At 42.3% G+C, this 22837-nt stretch overlaps 1 protein-coding gene across 4 annotated transcripts in view; it reads right to left on the bottom strand.

The window, feature by feature from the left end:
* Window positions 1-22837, bottom strand: part of LYN (LYN proto-oncogene, Src family tyrosine kinase) — a 131148-nt gene that overhangs the window by 43202 nt on the left and 65109 nt on the right. For all 4 annotated transcript variants that reach the window (XM_002758913.6, XM_008982662.5, XM_078352501.1 and 1 more), the window contains exons 3-9: window positions 20505-20550; window positions 19218-19323; window positions 16429-16527; window positions 16205-16308; window positions 14772-14921; window positions 13160-13312; window positions 508-690 (exon numbers count right to left, since the gene is read on the bottom strand). In XM_002758913.6, coding sequence (XP_002758959.1) covers window positions 508-690; window positions 13160-13312; window positions 14772-14921; window positions 16205-16308; window positions 16429-16527; window positions 19218-19323; window positions 20505-20550 — 841 coding nt within the window. The remainder of the gene's footprint in view (window positions 1-507; window positions 691-13159; window positions 13313-14771; window positions 14922-16204; window positions 16309-16428; window positions 16528-19217; window positions 19324-20504; window positions 20551-22837) is intronic.

Genomic DNA, 22837 nt, shown 5'->3' with positions numbered 1-22837 from the left:
GGTCGCAGTGAGCAGATATCGTGCCACTGCACTCCAGCGTAGGTGACAGAGAGAGACTCTGTCTCAAAAAAAAAGAAAGAAACGAAAGAGAGAAAGAAAGAAAGAAAGAGGAATTTGGTACTGAACAATCTGTACTAAATCTGTAGTATTAGAATTCTGGGAACTCACATTTTAAGTATATGACAAAAAGATTCTCTTTTGAAATACATATTAATTCATTTGATAAATATTTATTGTGGGCTACTAGATATGGGGTACTATTTTCAGGGTAATAGGTACATGCAGGCAGATGCAGAGAAAACAGGAGGATTAGATTTCAATTATGTGACATGGATTACTTCTGGTGATTAGGTTTATAAAAATGCTCCGACTTCCCATATTTCCTGATTTTTCGGTAGTTGGTATACTGTTTGATAATTAAACTATCTGAGTGATCTCTGAACACTTACACATTTTACTTTTTGCATTTGAAACCCTTGTAAGCTCTGCGTAGTGGGAGGAACTCACCCTTGGCCATGTACTCAGTAATGATGTAAATAGGCTCCTCCCTGGTGACCACGGCATAGAGCCTCACAAGCTTGTCATGCTGCAGAGTCTTCATGAGGTTGGCTTCTTCCAGGAAGGCTTGCACAGACATCGTGCCCGGCTTCAGGGTTTTCACAGCCACCTTGGTACTGTTGTTATAGTAACCTAGGAAGAAAAGAGAAGGCGGGGCATGCTTTATAAAACAGAAAATTTAAAACTTCACTTTGCAGATGCAGAGTTAGCAGAAAATTTAATTACAGATAGAAAAAGCTTTAGTTACTGGGTGCTGTAGCTTACGCCTGTAATCCCAGCACTTTGGGAGGCCGAGGCGGGCACATCACCTGAGGTCTGGAGTTCGAGACCAGCCTGACCAACATGGAGAAACCCTGTCTCTACCAAAAATACAAAAATTAGCCGGGCACGATGGCACATGCCTGTAATCCCAGCTACTCGGGAGACTGAGGCAGGAGAATCGCTTGAACCCGTGAGGCAGAGGCTGCAGTGAGCTGAGATCATGTCATCACACTCCAGCCTGGGCAATAAGAGTGAAACTCTGTCTCAGAAAGAAAAGACCTGTGTTAAAACATAAGTGTAACACACTTATGTAACACAGGTTACATAAGTGATAAAATTAGGAGAGGCTAGATGAAAAGTATCCAGGAATTTTCTTTTTCTTACCAAAAAATGCTTAAATTATTCAAAAATCAAAAGGTTTCTATGAAATGATAGTAAAAAAAGTTTTCATTGGTACTCCACCATGAGGACTAATATTTTTCTTTTTCTTTTTTTTTTTTTCCTTGAAGACCGAATCTTGCTCTATTGCCCAGGCAATGCAGTAGCACAATCTTGGCTCACTGCAATCTCCACCTCCCAGGTTCAAGCGATTCTCATGCCTCAGATTCTTGAGTAGCTGAGTTTATAGGTGCCCACCACCATGCCTGGTTAATTTGTGTATTTTTAGTAGAGATGGAGTTTCACCATGTTCGCCAGGCTGGTCTGGAACTCAAAGTGCAGGGATTACAGGCGGGAGCCACAGCGCCCAGCTACGAACTGATATTTTTCTCTAATAACAAAATGTTCTTTATTCAAGACAAAAAAACCTCTATATCTGCTATAATCTCTTATATACATATACATACACACACAGGCATATGCTCACATTATAATCCCCATTTTAAAGTACAGGCATATTTTATACCTAAAATGATGGTCTGGGAGAAAAGACACCAAAATACACCAAATGCTGGTTATTTCCAATGGTGTAATTATGAGTGATTTAATTTGTTCACCATATCATTAACTATTTGCCAAATTTTCTTTTAAAAAGGCGTTATTTATAAAAATTACTTACCTGCACTAACTTTTAAGTACAATATGATAAAGTCACAAGGTTTGCAGACAACTGGACTTGTAAAAGGATCCCCCGCTGAAAGGATAGGGAGCCCTCCCTCCACTCCTTCCTCGCACAGAAAATACAGCAGGTGCCTTGGGAGGCCTTCAGGGGAAAAGCCTGCATTTGCTCACCCCAGCATTTCCCACACTTTCTTGACCTCAGAACGCTTGTTCAAGTAGCTTCTCACACCACGTGGAACACACTCTGGGCAATACTGACTCCTTAGTATCGTCCGCCTAAGGCAACACCCTTCTGGGACTGGGATTGAGCAATTTGATCTTGACTTTCTCTTGGGAAAGCATTTTCTCAGTAATTTGGCAAAGCAGAAATATTAATAATCATATTCTTCCTTCCTTTCCTCTCTTCTGTTTCCATATTTCTCTTGGAAATGCAAAAAAAAAAAAAAAAAAAATGGGGAGAAGGAAGTAGCAGCTGCTGGGGCCACTGCAAATCTCCCTGCAGGCTCTTGCTGTCTGGTGCACATCGGCTGGATAGCACCCGCCCTAAGGAAAGGGGATGTGGAGTGGATGGTCCGCTTTTTAGGGGCAAGAATATCTGTATGTGAAATCCTAGAAAGATGACTGGAAGCCTGCTGAGTCAAATATCAGCAGTGATTATCCCTGGCTGGTAGAATTTGAAGTGACTTCTACTTTCTCTTGTTCTTTTCTATTCTGATTCTATTTGTCAATTAATGTGTGCTTTTTCTTTCTTTCTTTTCAGGAGAGACAGGGTTTTGCCGTGTTGGCCAGGCTGGTCTTGAACTCCTGAGCTCAGCTGATCTGCTCACCACGGTCTCCCAAAGTGCTCGGATTATAGGCATGAGCCACCATGCCCAGCCAAGTATGTACTTTTTCATAAAATGACTTTTTTAAATAATAAAGAAATGTATTATGTATCTAATTCTAAGCCTTCAAACAGGCAAGAAAATGTATTCATTTACAGCTGGCATTCAAGCCTATCCAATGATGTTTCTTCTGGTCATTAAGACTGATTCATCTATTGAAATGTTTTCCTTTGTATTCCACTTTGGTTAATACTTAGGAGCTTGCAGTGCTCTATAGAAAAATAAGGCTAGGCAAGGTGGCTCACGTCTATAATCCCAGCCCTTTGAGAGGCAGGAGAATCACTTGAGCCCAGGAGTTCAAGACCAAGGTGGACCCATCTCTAAAACAAAACAAAGAAAAATAAAAGAAAGACAGAAAAGAAAAAGAAGAATGCAGTATAAAATAAGTGTTAGAACATATGGAGAAGATAGTAATACAAAGCTGACAAAAAAAAACATCCTAGGTCCTTTTAAAAAGCCACCACCTGCCTAAAATAATGAAATCATGAATACATTAAATCGATCTGCCATCTAAATTTATAATTACAAGAAACATGGCCTTTCCTATAAAACTTAAGATTACTGTAAAGTACATTCCACCAACAAAAGGCTTTTAATGTTACAGTTAAATCAAAAAGGTTTCATAATAAATTTTTTTAAGTGTATAAACCCTAACCCCAACCCCAGCCCTAACCCTAACCCTAAGTTATATGAGCATATCCATAGCAAATCACAGAAGGAAAAGTGATATAAAATACATGAAAATACATACAATATATGATACCTGTAACTGCAAGGAAATGGCATCCAGAATATATAAAGAATTCTTATGAATCAATAAGAAAAACAGAAAAAACAGGCAAAGGCTTGAATGGGCATTTCAAAAGAAGAAATTCCTGAGTAATAAACGTGAAAGTACTCGGTCTTATTAGTAATCAGAGAAATGCAAATAGAGTCATGAGAAATCACTGCCGAGCTTAGCAACAATTTTAAAAGTCTGGCAATATCAAGGGCTGGTGAGCACCTGCCCCTTGAGAGGGACGCTGGGGCAGCTCTCCTAGGCCCCATTGTGTGTTCTTGCTGAGCATCACTGAACTTCAATTGCAGAGTTTCTGTGACCCTGTGACAGTATGCAAGGGGCCCATGAAGGATGCTGAGTACACACTTCCTTCTGGGTAACCACCCACTGCCTGTGCTGCCTTGGGGCCCATATCTCTCTAAATACAGCTCTGCTAGTCAGAAAAGGGGACATGGAGACTGGCATACACTGCTGGTGAGAATCTAAGCTGGGACTGGCACTTTGGAAAATAAGCTAGCCGTACTTAGAAGAGCTGAAGATTCACACACTTTACGATCCAGCAGATCCACTCCCACTCAGCCTAGAGAAACTCATGCGTGCTTGGACCAGCACAAAAATGTGCAGCACGTTATTCATAGCAGCCCAAACTGGGAACAACTCTGATACAATTGGATGTTTGTCCCCTCCAAATCTCATGTTGAGATTTGATCCCCAGTGTTGGAGGTAGGGCCTACAGGGAGGTATCTGGGTCATGGGAATGAATCCCTCATGAATGGCTTGGGGCCATCTCCACGGTAATGAGTGAGTTCTCGCTCTATTCGTTCACAGAGGAGCTGGTTGTCTAAGAGCAGGGCACCTCCTCCTGTAGCTCTCTTGCTCTCACTGTGTGACATGCTTGCTCCCCTTTGCCTTCCTTTATGAGTGGAAGCTTCCTGAGGTCTCACCAGAAGCAGAGGCAGGTGCCATGTTTCTTGTACAATCTGCAGAACCATGAGTCAAATAAACCTTTTCTTTATAAGTTACCCAGTCTCAGGTATTCCTTTAGCAAAGCAAAATGAACTAACACGAGCTCCAATTTTGTCAGTAAACAGCGAAATAAATGGATAAACAATTGCATATCTTGAAAACACATGCAGCACAGCACGATATGGCATGAAGATGAATAAACCATAGCCACGCCCAAAAGCATGGATGCATCTCACCAGCAAGACCTGGGATGAAGATGAATGAACCGTAACCACACCCTCAGTCTTTATTCAGTGTTCAGGATCAAATCATAGGTTTCCAAGATACTCTCCAGTAGTTTGAAAGTTCAAATTAACCTAGTCATGGAGATTTGGGTCGTCAATACAGATGAAACGTGATGTTAAAACAAAAATCTTTTAGAGCTAGTAAAGAGTGTCTTGTGGAGTGCCACTTTGCCACAGTTAAAGAAAGCTGATGTGGCACCTTGAGAGAGCTCCAATGCCAGCTGTGACTGGCTTGCCAAAAAGTGCTCAATTATGGGTCATGAGGTCAGGAGTTCAAGACCAGCCTGACCAACATGATGAAACCCCATCTCTACTAAAAATACAAAAAATTAGCCGGGCATGGTGGCAAATGCCTATAATCCCAGCTAATCAGGAGGCTGAGGCAGGAGAATCTCTTGAACCTAGGAGGCGGAGGTTGCAGACAGCCAAGGTCATGCTCCTGCACTCCAGCCTGGGTGACAGAGCAAGACTCTGTCAAAAAAAAAAAAAAAAAGAACACAAAACCTAAAAGTACAAAAATTAGCTGGGCATAGTGGTGTGCATTTATAATCCCAGCTTCTTGGGAGGCTAAGACAGGAGACTTGTTTGAACCCACTGGGTGGAGGTTGCAGTGAGCCGTGATCACAACATTGCACTCCAGCCTGGGCAACAGAGCAAGATTCCATCTCAAAAAAAAAAAAAAGTGCCCAAGTATCACAAAATGGAGAGTGGTTTTTAAAAAAATGCATGCATCTGATTTTGTGATTAATCTCGAGGCAGTTGGCTCAAATGATAATTTATCAAGCAAAATTCAATTTAAAATAAGTTTCCTTCCTTCCTCAGAGTCTCTTCAGACCAGGCAGTCAGAGGAAACATCATCCATAGCCAAGCTGCCCAGTCGGTTCCCTGGGAATAGGACAATCTGCAGAGGAAGCATGTCACCCAAGTCAGAAGTCACAAGGATCACACAAACAAGAGGAAACAGCTTGAAGCAGAGACTCCTCTTTCTTTCATCCCCACCCAGCCCCTTCCCACAAAGAACAGGTCACTTCCTAGTATTTGTTCACTGCATTTCAGACCAAAAAAATGCGGACCATAAAATGTGATGGGCATGAACAATTCCTCATGTTTAACAAAAATATTAACTTACTTGGTTAACAGTGACAGAATTTTAATTGTATTTTTTCTATCAATGAGAACGGCTGGCCTGATTATCCTTTGAGAAATAACAACTAAATTCTGGCAGCTCAAAATTGGGAGAGGGGGTATCCTTCAACCTATTTGTAACATAAAATCATCAATCACAGCTCTTTTGATTATACTCCCAGTATTCCTCTGGTGTGTGTATTCAACATATTTAAATTATTTCAGGTGTGAAGAAGGAGCTCCCTGATTGACAGGGAAACTCAGTCCCTATCAGCAAAAGATCACAAGTCAAAATTTTCTATTTTTTCTCTTTTATTTTCTTTTCCTTCCCTTCCCTTTTCTTCCTTGCTTCCTCCATTCTGTATAAGACTGGAAGACAAGCACAATTAAAACATGAACAGTGATCACTGCCAATATCCTGGTAGTGAGGTTGTACTACAGTTTTACAAGATGTTACCACTGGGGGAAACTGGGTGAATGGTATATGGATCTCCCTGTATCATATCTTTTATACATTTTCCAGCTTCATTGAAATATAATTTACATGCCATGCCATTTACCCATTTAAGTGTATAATTCATCAGTGTTTTGCATATTCAGAATTGTACAACCATCACCACAATCAACTTTAGAATGCTGTCATGGCCGCAGAAAGAAACCTCATGCTCATTAGCAGGCATTCCTACCACACTCCCAGCCCCTCAGCTCTAGGCAACCAGTCATCTACTTCCTATCTCTAGATTTGCCTATTCTGGACATTTCATATAAATGGAACAGTATAATATGTGCTCCTTTAGGACTGATTTCTTTCACTTAACATAGAGTTTTTATGAGTCATCCATAAAACAACATGGCGTCCATGTTGAAGCATGCTAGGTCATTTTTTTTATGGCCAAATGCTTCATTGTATAAATATGCCACATTTAATTGACCCATTCATCATCTGATGGACATTTGGGTTGTTTGTACCTTTTGGCTATTACAAATAATGCTGCTAAGAACATTCACGTACAAGTTTTTGTGTGGACATATGTTATTCTTTTTGTATTATTTCTTACAATGGCATGTAAATCCACAATTATCTCAAAAATAAAAAAAAAATTAAAAAGCAAACATCCAAACGTCTTCTATTTAGTGGGGCAAGCCCGGGCAATTTCTTTCCTCTACTGTATCGCCTTTGCACAAATGTGACATTTTCTTTCTAAAAATGTTATTTAATAATAACAGTGCTTTGAATGCTGTCAATTGCACTTACCTGCACAATTTCTTTCAATTGTTCTGCAATCCCTCCAAGTTAGGTTTCATTAAACCCTACTTTACATAAAGTTCTATGACCTCTGTCATTTAAAAAGTTATTAGCAAAGCAAGTAAAAAACACACTTTTAAAAGTGGGAAGGCTGGGCACAATGGCTTGTGCCTGGAATCCCAGTACTTTGGGAGGCCAACACGGGCAGATCACAACATCAGGAGTTCAAGACCAGCCTGGCCAATATGGTGAAACCCTGTCTCTACCAAAAAAAAAAAAAAAAAAAAAAAAAACTGAGAAAATGACTTGAACACACATTTCTCCAAAGAAGATGTAGAAATGACCAGGAAGAACATGAAAAGATGCTCAGTCACTGATACAGGAAAGAGTACAGCTGTTCCTCAAATTTTTTAAAATAGAAGATTTACAGGATCAGCCATTCCACTTCCGGGTTTATACTCAAAGGAATGGAAAATAAGGTCTCAGAGAGGTATCTGTACACTCATGTGCACAGTGGCATTACCCACAATAGCCAAAGGGTAGAAGCAACCTAATTGTCCATCAACAGATAAATACACCAAATGTGATACATGCATACACAAGAACATTATTTAGCCTTAAAAAGCAAAGAAGCCAGGCGTGGTGGCTCACTCCTGTAATCCCAGCACTTTGGGAGGCCGAGGCGGGTGGATCACGAGGTCAACAGATCAAGACCATCCTGGTCAACATGGTGAAACCCCGTCTCTACTAAAAATACAAAAAATTGGCTGGACATGGTGGCGCATGCCTGTAATCCCAGCTACTCGGGAGGCTGAGGCAGGAGAATTGCCTGAACCCAGGAGGCGGAGGTTGCAGTGAGCCGAGATCGCGCCACTGCACTCCAGCCTAGATAACAAGAGTGAAATTCCATCTCAAAAAAAAAAAGCAAAGAAATTCTCATACATGCCACAACATAGATGAACCTTGGAGACATCATGCAAAGTGAAATAAGCCAGACACAAAATGCCGTATGATTCCAATTATTTGAGGTACCTAAGATAGTCAAGTTCATAGAGACAGAAGGTAGCATGGTGGCTGCCAGAGCCTGGAGGGGGAGGGGACCAGGGAGTTGGTGTGAAAGAGTCTCTCAGTCTTATCAGATGCAAAGAGAATCTGGAGACTGGTTGCATACAATGTAGATGCATTTAACACAACTGAACAGTACACCTACACATCATTAAAACAGAAATGTTATGTCACGTGCATTTTACCACAGTGTTAAAAACAGAATAAGCAAATCTATTCAAATGATGTATCTTCTCAGGACTTTTACCCTTTCAGACCATCTAAATAAAAAGTAACCCCACTCTCCTCTCTTCTAAACCTGCTTCTCCCAGGCACCACCTGGATAGATGTTAAGTGAAAGTTCTCTCAAATCAAGTTGTGCGCAGGAAAGGATGAGAAATAGACAGGGATTCGGTGCATCTGGAATCCGAAGCACAGGTTTTCCCAGTCCCAGAAAGGACCAGTGTGCTTGAGCTCGAGGTGCACAACTTTAGTGCAGACTTGCAGCTTAGGGCAGAACAAGGGATGTAAGAGGGTCTGCCGAGGTGTGCGCCCCAGGCTACCTGGCCCTGACTTCCTGCCCCAACCTCTCCATGCACCCCTGGAGGATGCACCGACACCACAGCTGACAGCAGGCATCTAGGTTGGCAACAACTGCTTATTTATTTTTTGAGATAGGGTCTCACTCTGTCACCCAGGTTGGAGCGCAGTGGTGCAGTCTCAGCTTACTGCAACCTCTGCCTTTCAGGCTCAAGTAATTCTCCCACCTCAGCGTCCTGAGTAGATAGGAACACAGGCGCACACTACCATGCTCAACTAATTTCTTTATATGTATATATTTTTTGTTATACTTTAGGTTCTGGGGTACATGTGCAGATCATGCAGGATTGTTGCATAGATACATACATGGCAATGTGGTTTGCTGCCTCCATCCCCGCCCCGTCACCTATATCTGGCATTTCTCCCTATGTTATCCCTCCCCACTGTCCCTCCTCTAGCCCCCTCCAATAGACCCCAGTGTCTGATGCTCCCCTCCCTGTGTCCATGTGTTCTCACTGTTCAACACCCGCCTATGAGTGAGAACATGCGGTGTTTGATTTTCTGTTCTTGAGTCAGTTTGCTGAGAATGATGGTTTCCAGATTCATTCATGTCCCTACAAAGGACACAAACTCATTGTTTGTTATATCTGCATAGTATTCCATGGTGTGAGACAGGGTTTCACCACAGGCTGGTCTTGAACTTCTGAGCTCAGGTGATCAAAATGCCTCAGCCTCCCAAAGTGCCGGGATTACAGGTGCAAGCCACTGTGCCCTGCCAACAACTGTCTCTTTAAAAACAGTGTTGCTGAGAAATAGTTCACTCAAGCAGCTGGATTTGAATGTACTTGGTTCACTTCACTTATCTCTCAGGTGCAAAGAGCATGCAATTTGATGCTTTTATTCTGGCTTCACAGCTGAACAGGAGAGGCTGGAACAAAATTCCAAGCCATCATTTTACATGCCGCTGATTTAGGGGGAACCAGTACATCCTTGGTAACCTCCCTCTGCATTTCTTTTCGTGGCAGACACGTTAATTCCTTTGCCAGCAAATATCCATATGAAGGTCTAATTGGATTATTTATAGCTTTGTTTTATGATTAAAATTCAGGAAAATGCATCAAAATATACCTTCCAACAACCAGAATCAGGCACAGAAGAATGATAATAATAAAAATAGAGCACATGGAGTCAGACTCTGGGAAACATTCTAGGTGCATAATCTCATTCTTCCTTTGAACAACTGATAAGACATGAGTTTGTCCATTTCACTGATGGGGAAACTGAGGATAGGGAAGTCGGATTAACTTGGAAATAGTGTAGCAAATAATTGAGTCCAGGGCTCCCAGATGCCAGAGCAGCCTGGCTCTCTCACTGCCTTGAATGACCTTGAGTAAGTTGCTTATAGGATTCTCAGTGGTTTTGCTTATCAAATGATGACTGAGGGCCATGCCTGTCCCATTTGTAGTGCTCCAGCAATGAGTACGTGAGAATGTCAATGCAAACGCACTTAGAGCAGGGCTCGTAGAGTCTTTAACACTCTTTTCTACCTTCCTCCTGTCTTCTTCTCCCCATTCAAAGTCACAGTAAGTATGCAGATGGACTAAAGGCACAATTAAGTGTGACCGTGATCCTGGTTTTCCTGCCAATACTCTCAGTGAACAGACGAGCCTTGAAAGGAGAAGCCAGGAAGAGAAGGCAGAAGTCCTTGGTCCTTGACATGAGCCAGTGGGGTTGGAACAGACACGTTCAAGGAGCAAGGGAGGAGGGCAGGCGGGACTGGAGCTTTATAGAGAAGTGACGGCTTTTAAGAGGGAAGAGAATTCAGAGACTGTGCTGAAGCCATTTGGAGAAAGTTCTTTTTACACAATCTTACACTTTCCACAGAGTATTTATTTATTGCAAAAGGGAGTAAAAAGTCGCCATGGAGAAACTTTAAATTTAAATGATCCATTTCAACTTTTGGATCACTTGAAACAAAAGTGATGACGGCTCACTGTCGACAAAATCAAATAGGGCGTAATTAAGAAAAGGACCGGCTAATATGATGCCTCCTGACTGACGCACTGAGAACACAGTACAGTCTAGGGGCTTAGACGGTCTTCACAAAACTCAGCAAGGCACGTCTGCACTTCCAGGTGATCAACACAGTAACAGTGACAACTGTGTGTGTGTATATATATATATATATACACAGAAGATCAAGAAAATTAGGAAAATATTAACAACTGGTGAATCTACGTGAAGGGTATATAATAGTCATTACACTACTCCTGCCCCATTCTGTAGATTTGAAGAAATATATACATATATCTTAGGAGGAAAAAAGAAGGCAAGCCATTTTTTTTTAATGAACTCATAACAGTTTTGTGGTTTTCAAAAAGTTCCATACAGATTTACCATATACCCCAGCAATTGCACTCCTAGGTTTATACACAAGAGAAATTAAAATTAAAATACTCATACAGTATTATTCATAACAGTCAAAAGGTAGAAACAATGGAAAGGTCCACCAACGGATAAGTAGATCAACTGTGGTAGAGTCATGCAATGGAATACTACTCAGCCATACATTCTACAACACGATGAACCTTGAGAACATTATGCTAGGTGAAATAAGCCAGATGCAAAACGACAAATAAATGATTCTGCTTATATGAGGTACCTAGAACGGTTAAATTCGAAGACAGAAAGAATGGTGGTTGCCAGGGGCTAGAGCAGTCGCGGGGGCCGGGAAATGAAGAGTTATTGTTCATTGGGTACATTGTTTCCTTTTGGGATGATAGAAACATTTTGAAAGTAGATGGAAGTGGTGGCTGCTCAACATTGTGAATGTACTAAATGCCACGGACTGTCCCTTTTAAATGATTAATTTATGTTGTGTGAATTTCATGTTAATAAAAAAAGCACATAGGAAAAGGAGGAAGATGTTCTGACTTAGACAACCGAGCGTGCATGGGAAGAGACAACATTCAGAGTGAGCACTCACACCCATGAATCTGCTGAGTGGAACAGAAACGGAAGACCTGATACACACTGCCAACCGGTTCTGACAGATGCCAACCCAAACAGAGAATGTGAAGTCATGTAATTATCGTTTACTGGAATTCTGCAAATATGTGCAGAAAGACTTACAGTGCAGTAAGAATTAATGATAGGCTGGCTCAGTATGTACTGTGTTTAAAGACACTTCTTTCTACTCAAGAGGGGCCAACAGGAGAAAGTGAGCAAGGCTGTGACCCCAGGGGCCAAGACCAGAGGGAAAACCTGGATGCAGAGGTGACAAGCCCACGTGGCCCCAGGTTCTGCTCTACTGGGGCTGGAGAGTGTTTAGAAGCCGTCTGTCCCTTCTATTTGGAAATCACATTTGCTTTCACTCAACAAAGCTGACACAGAAAACGTGACCCAGTCAGATGTGTGTGACCTAACAGTTACCCTTTCCAGAAGTAACCGCACGGTCCGCTTGAGCCATGAAAGAATGTTATACTTTAACATTTTTGTTATCAAAAATTCTTATCACCAAAGAAATTCACATTTACTATGAAACTCTATTTATTTATTTATTTATTTATTTATTTTGAGGCAGGGTCTCACTGTGTCACCCAGGCTGGAGTGCAAGGGTGCCATCTCAGCCCACTGCAGCCTTGACCTCCTTGGCTCAAGTAGCCACCTCAGCCTCCCAAGTAGCTGGAACTACAGGCACACACCATGGCACCTGGCTAATTTTTTTTATTTGTAGAGACAGGGTCTCCCTATGTTGCTCGGGCTGTTCTCAGCCTCCTAGGATCAAGCAATCCTCCTGCCTCTGCCTCCCATAGTGCTGAGATTACAGGTATGAGGCACTGTGCTCAGCCCACCATAAAAACTTTTTAAAAAGTGGGTAGACAAAAAGAATCCCCTGAAAAAAAGCCACTGCTATGACCTTGCTGCACTTCTTGCCAGCCTGAAAAGCAATATTTAATGTTAAGAAATGACTTATTCATGATGTGACTCAGAACCTTAGAAACTTTCTTGCTGACCCTCAAACTGTAATTAAGGCTTTCTATTAAGCCAATGGGTTCCTGCCCTAAGAATACCTTACCCTGAGATGGAAGCAAATTTCTTGCACTTCCAATGTGCATCCAGAGAATCTGGTGATGAGGGAATCACAAAGAAATGGGCAGAATGATCAAGATAAATATCCATTACTTCCCTTCTTACAAACATTAAGAGAATTATTAAGTTGCAAGAAAGAGACAGAGCTGCAGTGAATAGATTTTGCAGGCCAGTTCTCAGCCCCAGATGGACAGAGGAAAACAAAGGAAATGGTGCTTCTGACATAATTTAGGGTCTGGTTCAGAAGCTGATAGAAACTGGCTTTACTTCTCTTGTCACCACCACCTCTGGAAGGACATAGGCCTGCACACCATACACTTACCCATCCAGACTTCTCCAAACTGCCCAGCGCCGAGCCGTTTCACCAACTTGATGGACTCCCGGGGGATCTCCCAGGCATCTTTATCCCATGGCTTCTGGGGCTTGGGACTGATACAAGCCTTCTCTAGTCTTCTGCACAAGCCATCTGACTGCTCTATTTTGAAAGGGAAAATTAAGTTTAAGAAACGCAATGCTTTGTACTTTACCTGTGTCTGTAAAGAAAAGTTTGAACTAGGCTTTAGAGTGTCCAACCTGCCACAGTCTATGAACTAAAATGCTTCTGAGAAGCATCCTTCGCATAACTGTGATTTTTGAAATTTGCGTAAGAAAACCATTTAAAACATACTTGGATTTTATTCATCAGCACTGCTAACATGCATGAACAAAAACAACAGAGCCAACAGACAACCACATGCTGATAGGTTGTCATACTTCATAAAATGTGATTTCAGATTAGTACGCCCACATAAGCTTCACAGGGCACCATAGTGGGGACTCAGTCATGTCACCACTGGACCCCAGGGCCCAGAACAGAGCCAGAGCACACCGCAAGCCCTCAGCACGTGCCGGATGCACACACGAATGGGAATGTGGAGGGAGGGGGAACTCTACAAAATAGGAAGCACATTGCTCTCTCCACATTTTGTGATTCAAGCAAACCTATGATGTGCATTCCCTTCAAGCAGGTCATAGAAAGGAGCCAGGGCAACAACTGCTCCACTGACTCCAATCACACAGGAAAGAACCCGGAGTCTCAGGACCAGGCTTTGCAGGGCTGCAACGTGGCACTGGAGATAGGGGCATCGACCTGCCACTTCTGAATATATCAGAGGTAGTGTTATTTCTGTTTGACTTTACCAAGAATACACACACACACACACAGAGAGAGAGAGAGAGGGAGAGATTTGCAATCTCTCTACAGAAATCCAGATGCATTGTAAAAATATATAATATATATTTTTAAAAATACATAATATATAATATATTATAAATATATAATGTATAACATATAAAAATATAGCATATATTTTTCTCCTGGTAATTTTGGAACACTAAACGTCAAACAGCATGGACTAGGTGGGAAGGACTGGGGAATTATTCACAAGAATCAAATCTTACTTTGTATATATATATATAGATTAATTAACTTATTTTTTCTTCTTCTTCTTCTTCTTATTATTATTATTTTGAGACAGAGTCTTGCTCTGTCACCCAGGCTGGAGTACAGTGGCGTGATCTTGGCTCACTGTAATCTCCACATCCCATGTTCAAGTGATTCTCTGGCCTCAGCCTTCCAAGTAGCTGGGACTACAGGTACGCATCACTATGCCTGGCTGATTTTTTTGTTTTAGTAGAGACAGAATATCACCATGTTGGCCAGGTGATCCATCCTGACCTCAAGTGATCCATCTGCCCTGGCCTCCCAACGTGCTGGGATTACAGTGAGCCACTGTGCCTGGCCTAACCATAGATTAATGTAGAATCACTTATAGCACATGACCTGGCAAATGTATCTAAGAGAAAAGTGATGTGTACAAAGTTTTAATACAAATACAGTGTTTGACATCGTATCCGTGTCATTCTGTCTCGTTGAACCTTCAGTTATCACTTACTTTGGTAATGTTTGATCATGTCGCTGATACAGGGAAACGTGATCCGTGGAGAGATGTAGTAGCCCCCGTTGTCCAAGCTTCTAATTTTGTAGTGCTTAATAACATCGCCGTGCACGGGGTCAAAGTCTCTGACAGACAGAGAGAAGCTTCCTGTGGCGGAAAAGTGAAGCAAGTGTTTATGTCTCACAAATAAGATTCGCATCGTACAACCACTGCATTACACATCTTGTGTTAAAAATAAGCAACACATATATAAGAAGTAGGTATAAAATGCAACATTTTTAAGCCCTGTACAAATTCTACTTGACAAATGAAGCCGCCATTTTGTTTGCTGTGTAGTTGGGCAATATACCATTTTTTTCTTTATGATAATTTTTAAAGTTACTATTTAGCTAAATTTAAAAATGTTTAAGTTACTTTGATTTTCTTTCTTTCCTTCTTTCTGTTTTTTTTTTTTTTTTTTTGAAATAGGTTCTTGCTGTCACCCAGGCTGGTGTACAGTGGCATGATCAAAGCTCACTGCAGCCTCGACCTCCTGGGCTCAAGTGAACTTTCTACCCCAACCTCTCAAAGAGCTGGGACTACAGTCACGCACCACCACACCCAGCTAATTTTTAAATTTCTTATAGAGACAGCGTCTTGCTGTGTTGTCCAGGCTGGTATCAAACTGTTGGGTTCAAGTGATTCTCCTGTTTCAGCCTCCCAAAGCATTGGGATTACAGGCCTGAGCCACCATGCCCAGCCTACTTTTCTTTGTCTTAAAACTTCAGGATGCATTCTAAATAGTAAGGCAAAAGGCTCTGCAAACTAAGCGTAGTAAGAACTGGCCATAGCAATGTGTGTTTTCTATAATGCCCTTCCTTCCTTCCTCCCTCCCTCCCTCCCTCCCTTCCTCCCTCCCTCCTTTTTGAGACAGTGCCTCACTCTGTCACCCAAGCTAACTAGGAGCACAGTAGCATGATCACAGCTCACTGCAGCCTCCCTTCCTTCCTTGGGTTCAAGTGATCTTCCAACCTCAGCCTCCAGAGTAGCTGGGACTATAGGCATGCGCTGCCAGGCCTGGCTAATTTTTGTATTTCTTGTAGAGATGGGGTCTTGCTATGTTGCCCAGGCCGGTCTCCAACTCCTGGACTCAAGTGATCCTCTTGCCTCGGCCTCCCGAAGTGCTGGGATTACAGGTGTGAGCCACCACACTCCACTACTTCACTTTTAGTAGTGTAACTAGTTGAAGTTTGTTGTTCGTTATCACACTGTAGAGCTTTTACTACCACACCATACTGTATCCTTTTAAAAGCGTAACTAGTTGAAGTTTGTTGTTCGTTATCACACTGTAGAGCTTTTACTACCACACCATACTGTATCCTTTTCTTCCCCTTCTTCTAAAAATGACTTCCTAAGTAGTGGTTTAGAAGAGATTTTGAACTATTTCCTACCTTTTAAGGTTTCACTTTCTCTAATAAGGAAAGATCCAGCGCTATTTCCCGGTGCCAAAAGCTGCCTTTCAGCGTCCTTCCTGGTTATATCCTTGAAAAACCACCTGCAAAGACATTTCAACGTTTCGTGCACGTTATGCTCCAGGGCAAGAAACAGGTGAAGAATATTAAGAAATCCAATGTGGCAAAGCAAGCCACCCAAGTGACAACACGTGAGGACTCACTCTTCTGTCTCTAAGGTGTTGACTTTGGCCACATAGTTGCTGGGGATGAAGCCTTCTTTCTTTGTTAAAAGGGACTTCGCTTTCCACCATTCTCCATGCCTGGAATGGAAATACACAACAAAAAGAAGCTAGAAAACTACATATTTCATGCATGTATCAAAATATCCCAGGTATCCCACAAATATGTATTTATGTGCAGATATTATGTATCAATGAAAAAATTAAAACTAAGGAAAACATACAAGTTACCGCAGGACCCAGTAACTACGCTCCCAAGAAAGCTGAAAGCCTAACACCCACACAGAAACTTGTACATGAAGGTTCAAAGCACCATTATTTGTAAAAGCAAACAGTAGAAACAAGCAAAATGTCTATCAACTGATGAAAGGACAAAATCTGGAATATCCGCCCAGTGGAATATTCCTCAGCAGTGAAAGGAATGAAGCGCTGAGAGAGGCTACAACAGGGATGAGCTTTGAAAACATGAGGCTGAATATAAGAAGGCAGCCACGAAGGACCATGTACTGCATGATTCCATTTATGTGAAATATCCAGAATAGGTCAGTCTTTAGAGATAAAAAGTAGTTTCGTAGTTTCCTGGGACTGGAGAGAACGGGTGCGTTGAGGTGATAGCTAAGAGGTGCAGGGTTTCCTTTTAGGGTATTTTAAATGTTCTAAAATAGATTGTAGTGATAATTGTGCAACTCTGTGACCATACTGAAAATCACTGAATCGTACACTTTAAGTGGGTGAGTTTATGGTATTGTGAATTCTCAATAAAGCTATTGAAAAGAAAGAGAAAGAAAAGAAGCCAGGAGGGAGGGTTTTGAATGTTCACAACACAAAGAAATAATAAATGTTCAAGGGGATGGATATGCTAATTACGCTGATTTGATCCTTACACACTGCATGCATGTATCAATTATCACTCTTATCCCACGACGGCATACCATGGCAACTAAAACTAAAGGCAGAAACTGTTTATATCCAAGACTCAACAGCTACAATAGCAATTGTCTCAAGATGTTTGTTTAGGGGGGTGAGGGCGGGTGGAGAACATCCCTGGAACCTCAGAATCCAGTGGGAAAATTCACTCTTCGTGATGAAATAAAAATGTGTTTAGAGACAGAAGCAAAGGAAAGCAGCCTTACAACTGAAGTGTAGGTCACTATGCTCAGGGGTGTACAAACAAGAGTTGGTAAAAATGACTCCCATCTCACAGAAGCAAAAGATTTGTAACTTGCCCCAGGATAGCTAAGACATGCTTTCGAAAATCCTTATATGAGAGTCAAGGGAATACTGGTCCATCATTCATGTATTATAAACTTACCATACATCTGGTTACCATAGAGATGGACACCATGAAAAAGAGAAAACTATAAGACCATTCCAAGCAAGTGAGCCTCATCACCGTGCTCGAGTCCTCAGCAGAAAGGCAGGCATAGAGCCAGGGAGGAGGTAGGGGCCAGCACTGGAAGAACCAAGCAGGTGAGCCCATGATAGGGGAAGGAATGGGTTCCTTTGAGCCTTAACTGTGTTCTTCTATTACGTCCACATGCAGACAGGATCCTTGTCTGCCAGGCATGAAGACAGCGAGAACTAATACTAAGCTTTGCCTCCTCTATGCTGACGTCATGTTTTTACACATGCGTCATGCTCACATCCACCCCAGGATCTAGGCACTGTCATTCCCATTTTATAAGTAAAGAAACCAAGGTACAAAGTGTAAGGGTCTTGTCAAGGTCACACATCTATCAAGTGGCAGGGTCAGGATCATGCTTAAGTTCATGTTCAACCCATAAGCAACATTGCTCTCAACCATGGAACACCTTGCCCTTCATAAGGGGGTCTACCCATCAAACTCTATTTGGAAGGTTACAATGACACTGAATGCAAGATTAGTAGGAAAAGCAAGCTGGAATTAAAGCATCTGGAGTTTCTTATTCTGAGCACCATCCTGTGTACCTGTGGTCTGACACTGCTACATGTCTGAGTCAGCAAGACAGGGGTTGAGGAGATGACGACACCCAGGCTTCCTCACAGAAGCACAGCAACTGCTGAGCTGAGGATCTTCCAATATGGCTGCTGTAGCTCAGCACCCTTAGAACTCAAACTAGGTTGGGCCCATCAACCCAGTCTAAATGTGAGTAATATAACAAAAGAAAAATGGCATTTCCAATATTATGCATGGGCCACACAGACCCAAATTCCTTAAGGTGGCAAGATTGGATAAAGAAAGAAACTAGGCTGAGTGTGGTGGCTCACACCTGTAATCTCAACACTTTGGGAGGCCGAGGTGGGAGAATTGCTTGACAGCAGGTGTTCAAGACCAGTCTGGGCAACATAACAAGGTCCCATCTCTAAAAATTTTAAAAATTAGCCAGGCATGGTAGCACATGCCTGTAGTCCTAGCTTCTCATGAGGCTGAGGTGGCAGGATTACCTAAGCTTAGGAGTTTGAGGCTGCAGTGAGCTATGATCATGCCACTGCACTCTAGTCTGGATGACAGAGAGAGATCTCATCTCTAAATAAATAAATAAATGAATAAACCAGCATCTGTCTCCAAAGGGAACCCCCTGCAGAGTGCTCACAGCCGGACCTAGAAGGAAAATCCCTTTGGCCCTTTTCCTTCCACTGCCCACTCCCTGTGGGTAGCAAGGAGGCCTCATGCCCATTGCAGGAAGGGGGCCAGGCTACAGCTGCGGCATCAGAAGCAAGACAAGGGGACAGCCTGCAGGCCTCAGTGGCCCAAGGAAAGGAGCAACCGCCGCATGTTTGAGAGCACTTACTCCTCCAGGACTTTCATCTTCTCTCCTTTCTTGAAAGACAGGTCATCTGGGTGGATGCCATCATAGGGGTACAAGGCTACCACGATGTCTCCGTGCTCCTCCGGATCTAGAGATGAGCACAAGAGAACACCTGTAAGAATCCATCAGCGGAAGTGTGTTAACCATCCTCATGAGGCACAAAGGACATGAGGAAGCACTAAGAGAGGGGCGATGGGAAGAAGGACATGTGCTTCCTACCTCGCGGGCTCATGTCTGCACGGCCTACGGAGAGTAACTTGCTGTATACACTGTGTCCAGTATTTGCTATTGCAAACCACCGAATCACTGAAATCTACAACTATAAATACAACTCTGTATTTAAGAAATAGATTCTGATTCCAGATACACCAAATTCCCCGTCTATTTTAAGAAATGATACACCCATATTCACAGCAAGATTATTCAAAGATGTGGAAATAATGCAAACATCCAATGACGGAGGAATGGATAAACATCATGGGGCATATAGATATAGATATAGATACAGATATAGTTTTTTTAGATGGAGTCTCACTCTTGTTGCCCGGGCTGGAGTGCAATGGTGCAATCTCGGCTCACTGCAACCTCTGTCTCCTGGGTTCAAGCAATACTCTTGGCTCAGCCTCCCAAGTAGCTGGTATTACAGGCACCTACCACCATACCCAGCTAATTTTTTGTATTTTTAGTAGAGATGGGGTTTCACCATGTTGGACAGGCTGGTCTTGAACTCCTGACCTCAGATGATCCACCTGCCTTGGCCTCCCAAAGTGCTGGGATTACAGACATGAGCCACTGTGCTTCACCAGGGCATATACTTACAAGGGAATATTATTCACCCTTAGAATAAAAGAAATTCTAACACTTTCTACAGCATGGATGAACCTCGAGGACATCACCCTAAATGAAATAACCCAAACATGAAAGGACAATTACTATATGATTCCACTTCTAGGAGGTACCTAGAGCAGTGAAATTCATAGAGCCAGAACAGAGGTTGCCAGCGGCAGGGGGATGAGGCAGGAGGACTTATCGTCTAATGGGTATGGAGTTTCGGTTTGAGAAGATGCGTTCTGGAGATGGAGGGCGGTGATAGTTCCACAACAATGAGAATGTACCTAATGCCACTGAAATGTAGACTTAAAAATAGTGACGAGGGTCCATTTTTATGTTATCTATGTCCCACATTAAAAAAAAAAATCAAGACAACCACTTTATAGAAGCTCTAATAGTAAAGAAAAAAAATTTAACTATGTTGCTGTGAAGACATACCTTTAGTTTGAAACCTCTGTCCAGGCAAAAGCTGAGATTCTGAAACCTACAAGAGAATATTCGTTAGGGAAAAATATTCTGTTTAGCTTTTCTTGCTGACATTCATGTTGTATATATGATTTTTGTAATAGAAGCAGATGCTGTTAGATGGGCTCATTCATGAAGTTGGAAAGAACAGGAGCACAGAGGAAAAACCTGTAGAGCTTCGTCCAGCTCTGCTCGGCCAGTGAAAGGGCTCTTTTGTCACTTGCTGTGGGTGGCAGGAAGGGAGTGAGGTTCCAGACGGGGGCTGCTCGGTGCTCACCTCATCCTAACCCCCCCATTCTTTGGTGACAGAACCCTAACATTGTTTGGGGTGGCAGTTTGCCCAGCTCAATGAGTGTGCTTGCAAACCCTCTAGCCCCGGGCAGATGGCAGAAAGTTTCAGTCAGCAGATCAACTGTTCAGGCCTTTGCCATCAGCTCCCCTTTTCCTTTGCCTCTTTCTCTCTCCCTGGAAATAAGTGAAGACTGGAGCCCCAGCAGCCATAGAAACCAAACATCAGGGCAGCAGGACGGAGACGGAAGTGGCGGGGCCTGGTGACTCAGTGGAGTTGCTGTCCCCGCCCAGGACTGCCCATCCAAGGCTTCCCCAGTTTGAGTGAAATTGCACAGTCAGGGCTCTGTCCCTGGAGGCTGAGAGCAACTCCTGTCTCATCCAGCTTCTCTTGGGCTGATCCCATGACTCAATCACAGGAACAGATGGCATCCCCTGTTATTTCAGTGGGGAGGTGAGTTATTGGGAAGGATGTGGTGGCACAAAAGGCCATCTCAATTACTTTTGAAATCAAATTCCTTTTTCTCACAGTGCCATGTGAGGCTGTGTGAGGCCTCTGGGCCTCTTGTAGGATAGGGGCTGTCAGAGACCTGTCCCACAAACCATGTAACTTTTCTGTTTCTCTTTGATTAAAGTGGCTTCATAGAATGGGACAAAAACAGTTTGCACTGAAATTCAAATTTCTGATGAAAGCCCACAAAATCTCCAATTCAGTGAGGTGAGGAAAATGACTACACTGTAGTACCAGAAAAACCCATGGCTGTACATATCATGTTTATGTCAAGAAGTTCTATGTCGATTTTTCAGTCATTCAGATTTGCATAATTTGAATAATACAATCTATTTTATATGATTCAGAGGAAATAACTGGAAGACTAGAGACTAATTTCATCATTTTCGAAGCAGCAAGCTGATTTTTCAAATATCAAAGAGCCCTTAATTTACCATTTTAATATACTTTTTATAAGACCAAAACACACCTATGCAACGCATATACTATCGCTCTAGATTTTTCCTTAAAATGGCTTTTTCTGGAATGTTGTTGAATTTTGCATCAGCTCAACCTCACCTTCTCAGCAGATTCCCCTTGTAGTCAGTCCATGGCCTGCATTTTGGCACATGTGGCCAGGGCTAAGAGTGTTGGTTATGGCCGTGGAATAAGGCTAGACTAACTGGTTCATGAGGCGAGGGCATCTGTGACCACAGAAGGGACAAACTGAAATACTTATAGTATACAAGACTTCAAACACGTTTACTACTTCTGCTTTCTAACATGATTTTTAATCCCCTTTACTTTGAAGAAGAGGAAAAAATGGTGTGTGGGTTTGTACTATTCTCCTTGGCTTTTCTGAATAAAGGACATCTTTGTTCATCATTTAAAAACAAAAAACAGACTGTGTGCAGTGGCTCACGCCTGTAATCCCAGCACTTTGGGAGGCCAAGGCGGGTGGATCACTTGAGGACAGGATTTCGAGACCAGCCTGTCCAACATGGTGAAACCCCATTTCTACTAAAAATACAAAAATTAGCCAGGCGTGCTGGTGCATACCTATAATCCCAGCTGTTCAGCGGGCTGAGGCAGGAGAATCACTTGAACCCAGGAGGCAGAGGTTGGTGTGAGCTGAGATTGCACCACTGCACTCCAGCCTGCGCAACAAGAGCAAAACTTGTTCCATATCTGTAGATACTTATGGTATTACTTATGTAATCTTTTTTTCACTGCTTGTAATAGGTTTTTAAATTTTAAATTTATATTTATATGTATTATTGCTAAATTCTTAAATCTATTAATATTCTTACATACTTTAAGTACATATATTTTCTATATATAAAATTACAAAGTTAATTTATCCAGAAACATCATGTATGATAACTTAATAGCATGATATAGCCACTCTTTATCTCCACTTCTTAAAAGACCAATGTTGATTTCTTAGTTTCAATGATGACATGTCACTTTGATACATGGCAGATATGTCCTACCTGCAGGATAATGGGGAGGGACACATTCGGGGAGG

The sequence above is a fragment of the Callithrix jacchus genome, chromosome 16 (genome assembly GCF_049354715.1).
Source record: "Callithrix jacchus isolate 240 chromosome 16, calJac240_pri, whole genome shotgun sequence".
Lineage (NCBI taxonomy): Eukaryota > Metazoa > Chordata > Mammalia > Primates > Cebidae > Callithrix > Callithrix jacchus.
Note: the sequence above shows the minus strand (reverse complement) of the source record. Positions and strands in the feature narration are given on the sequence as shown.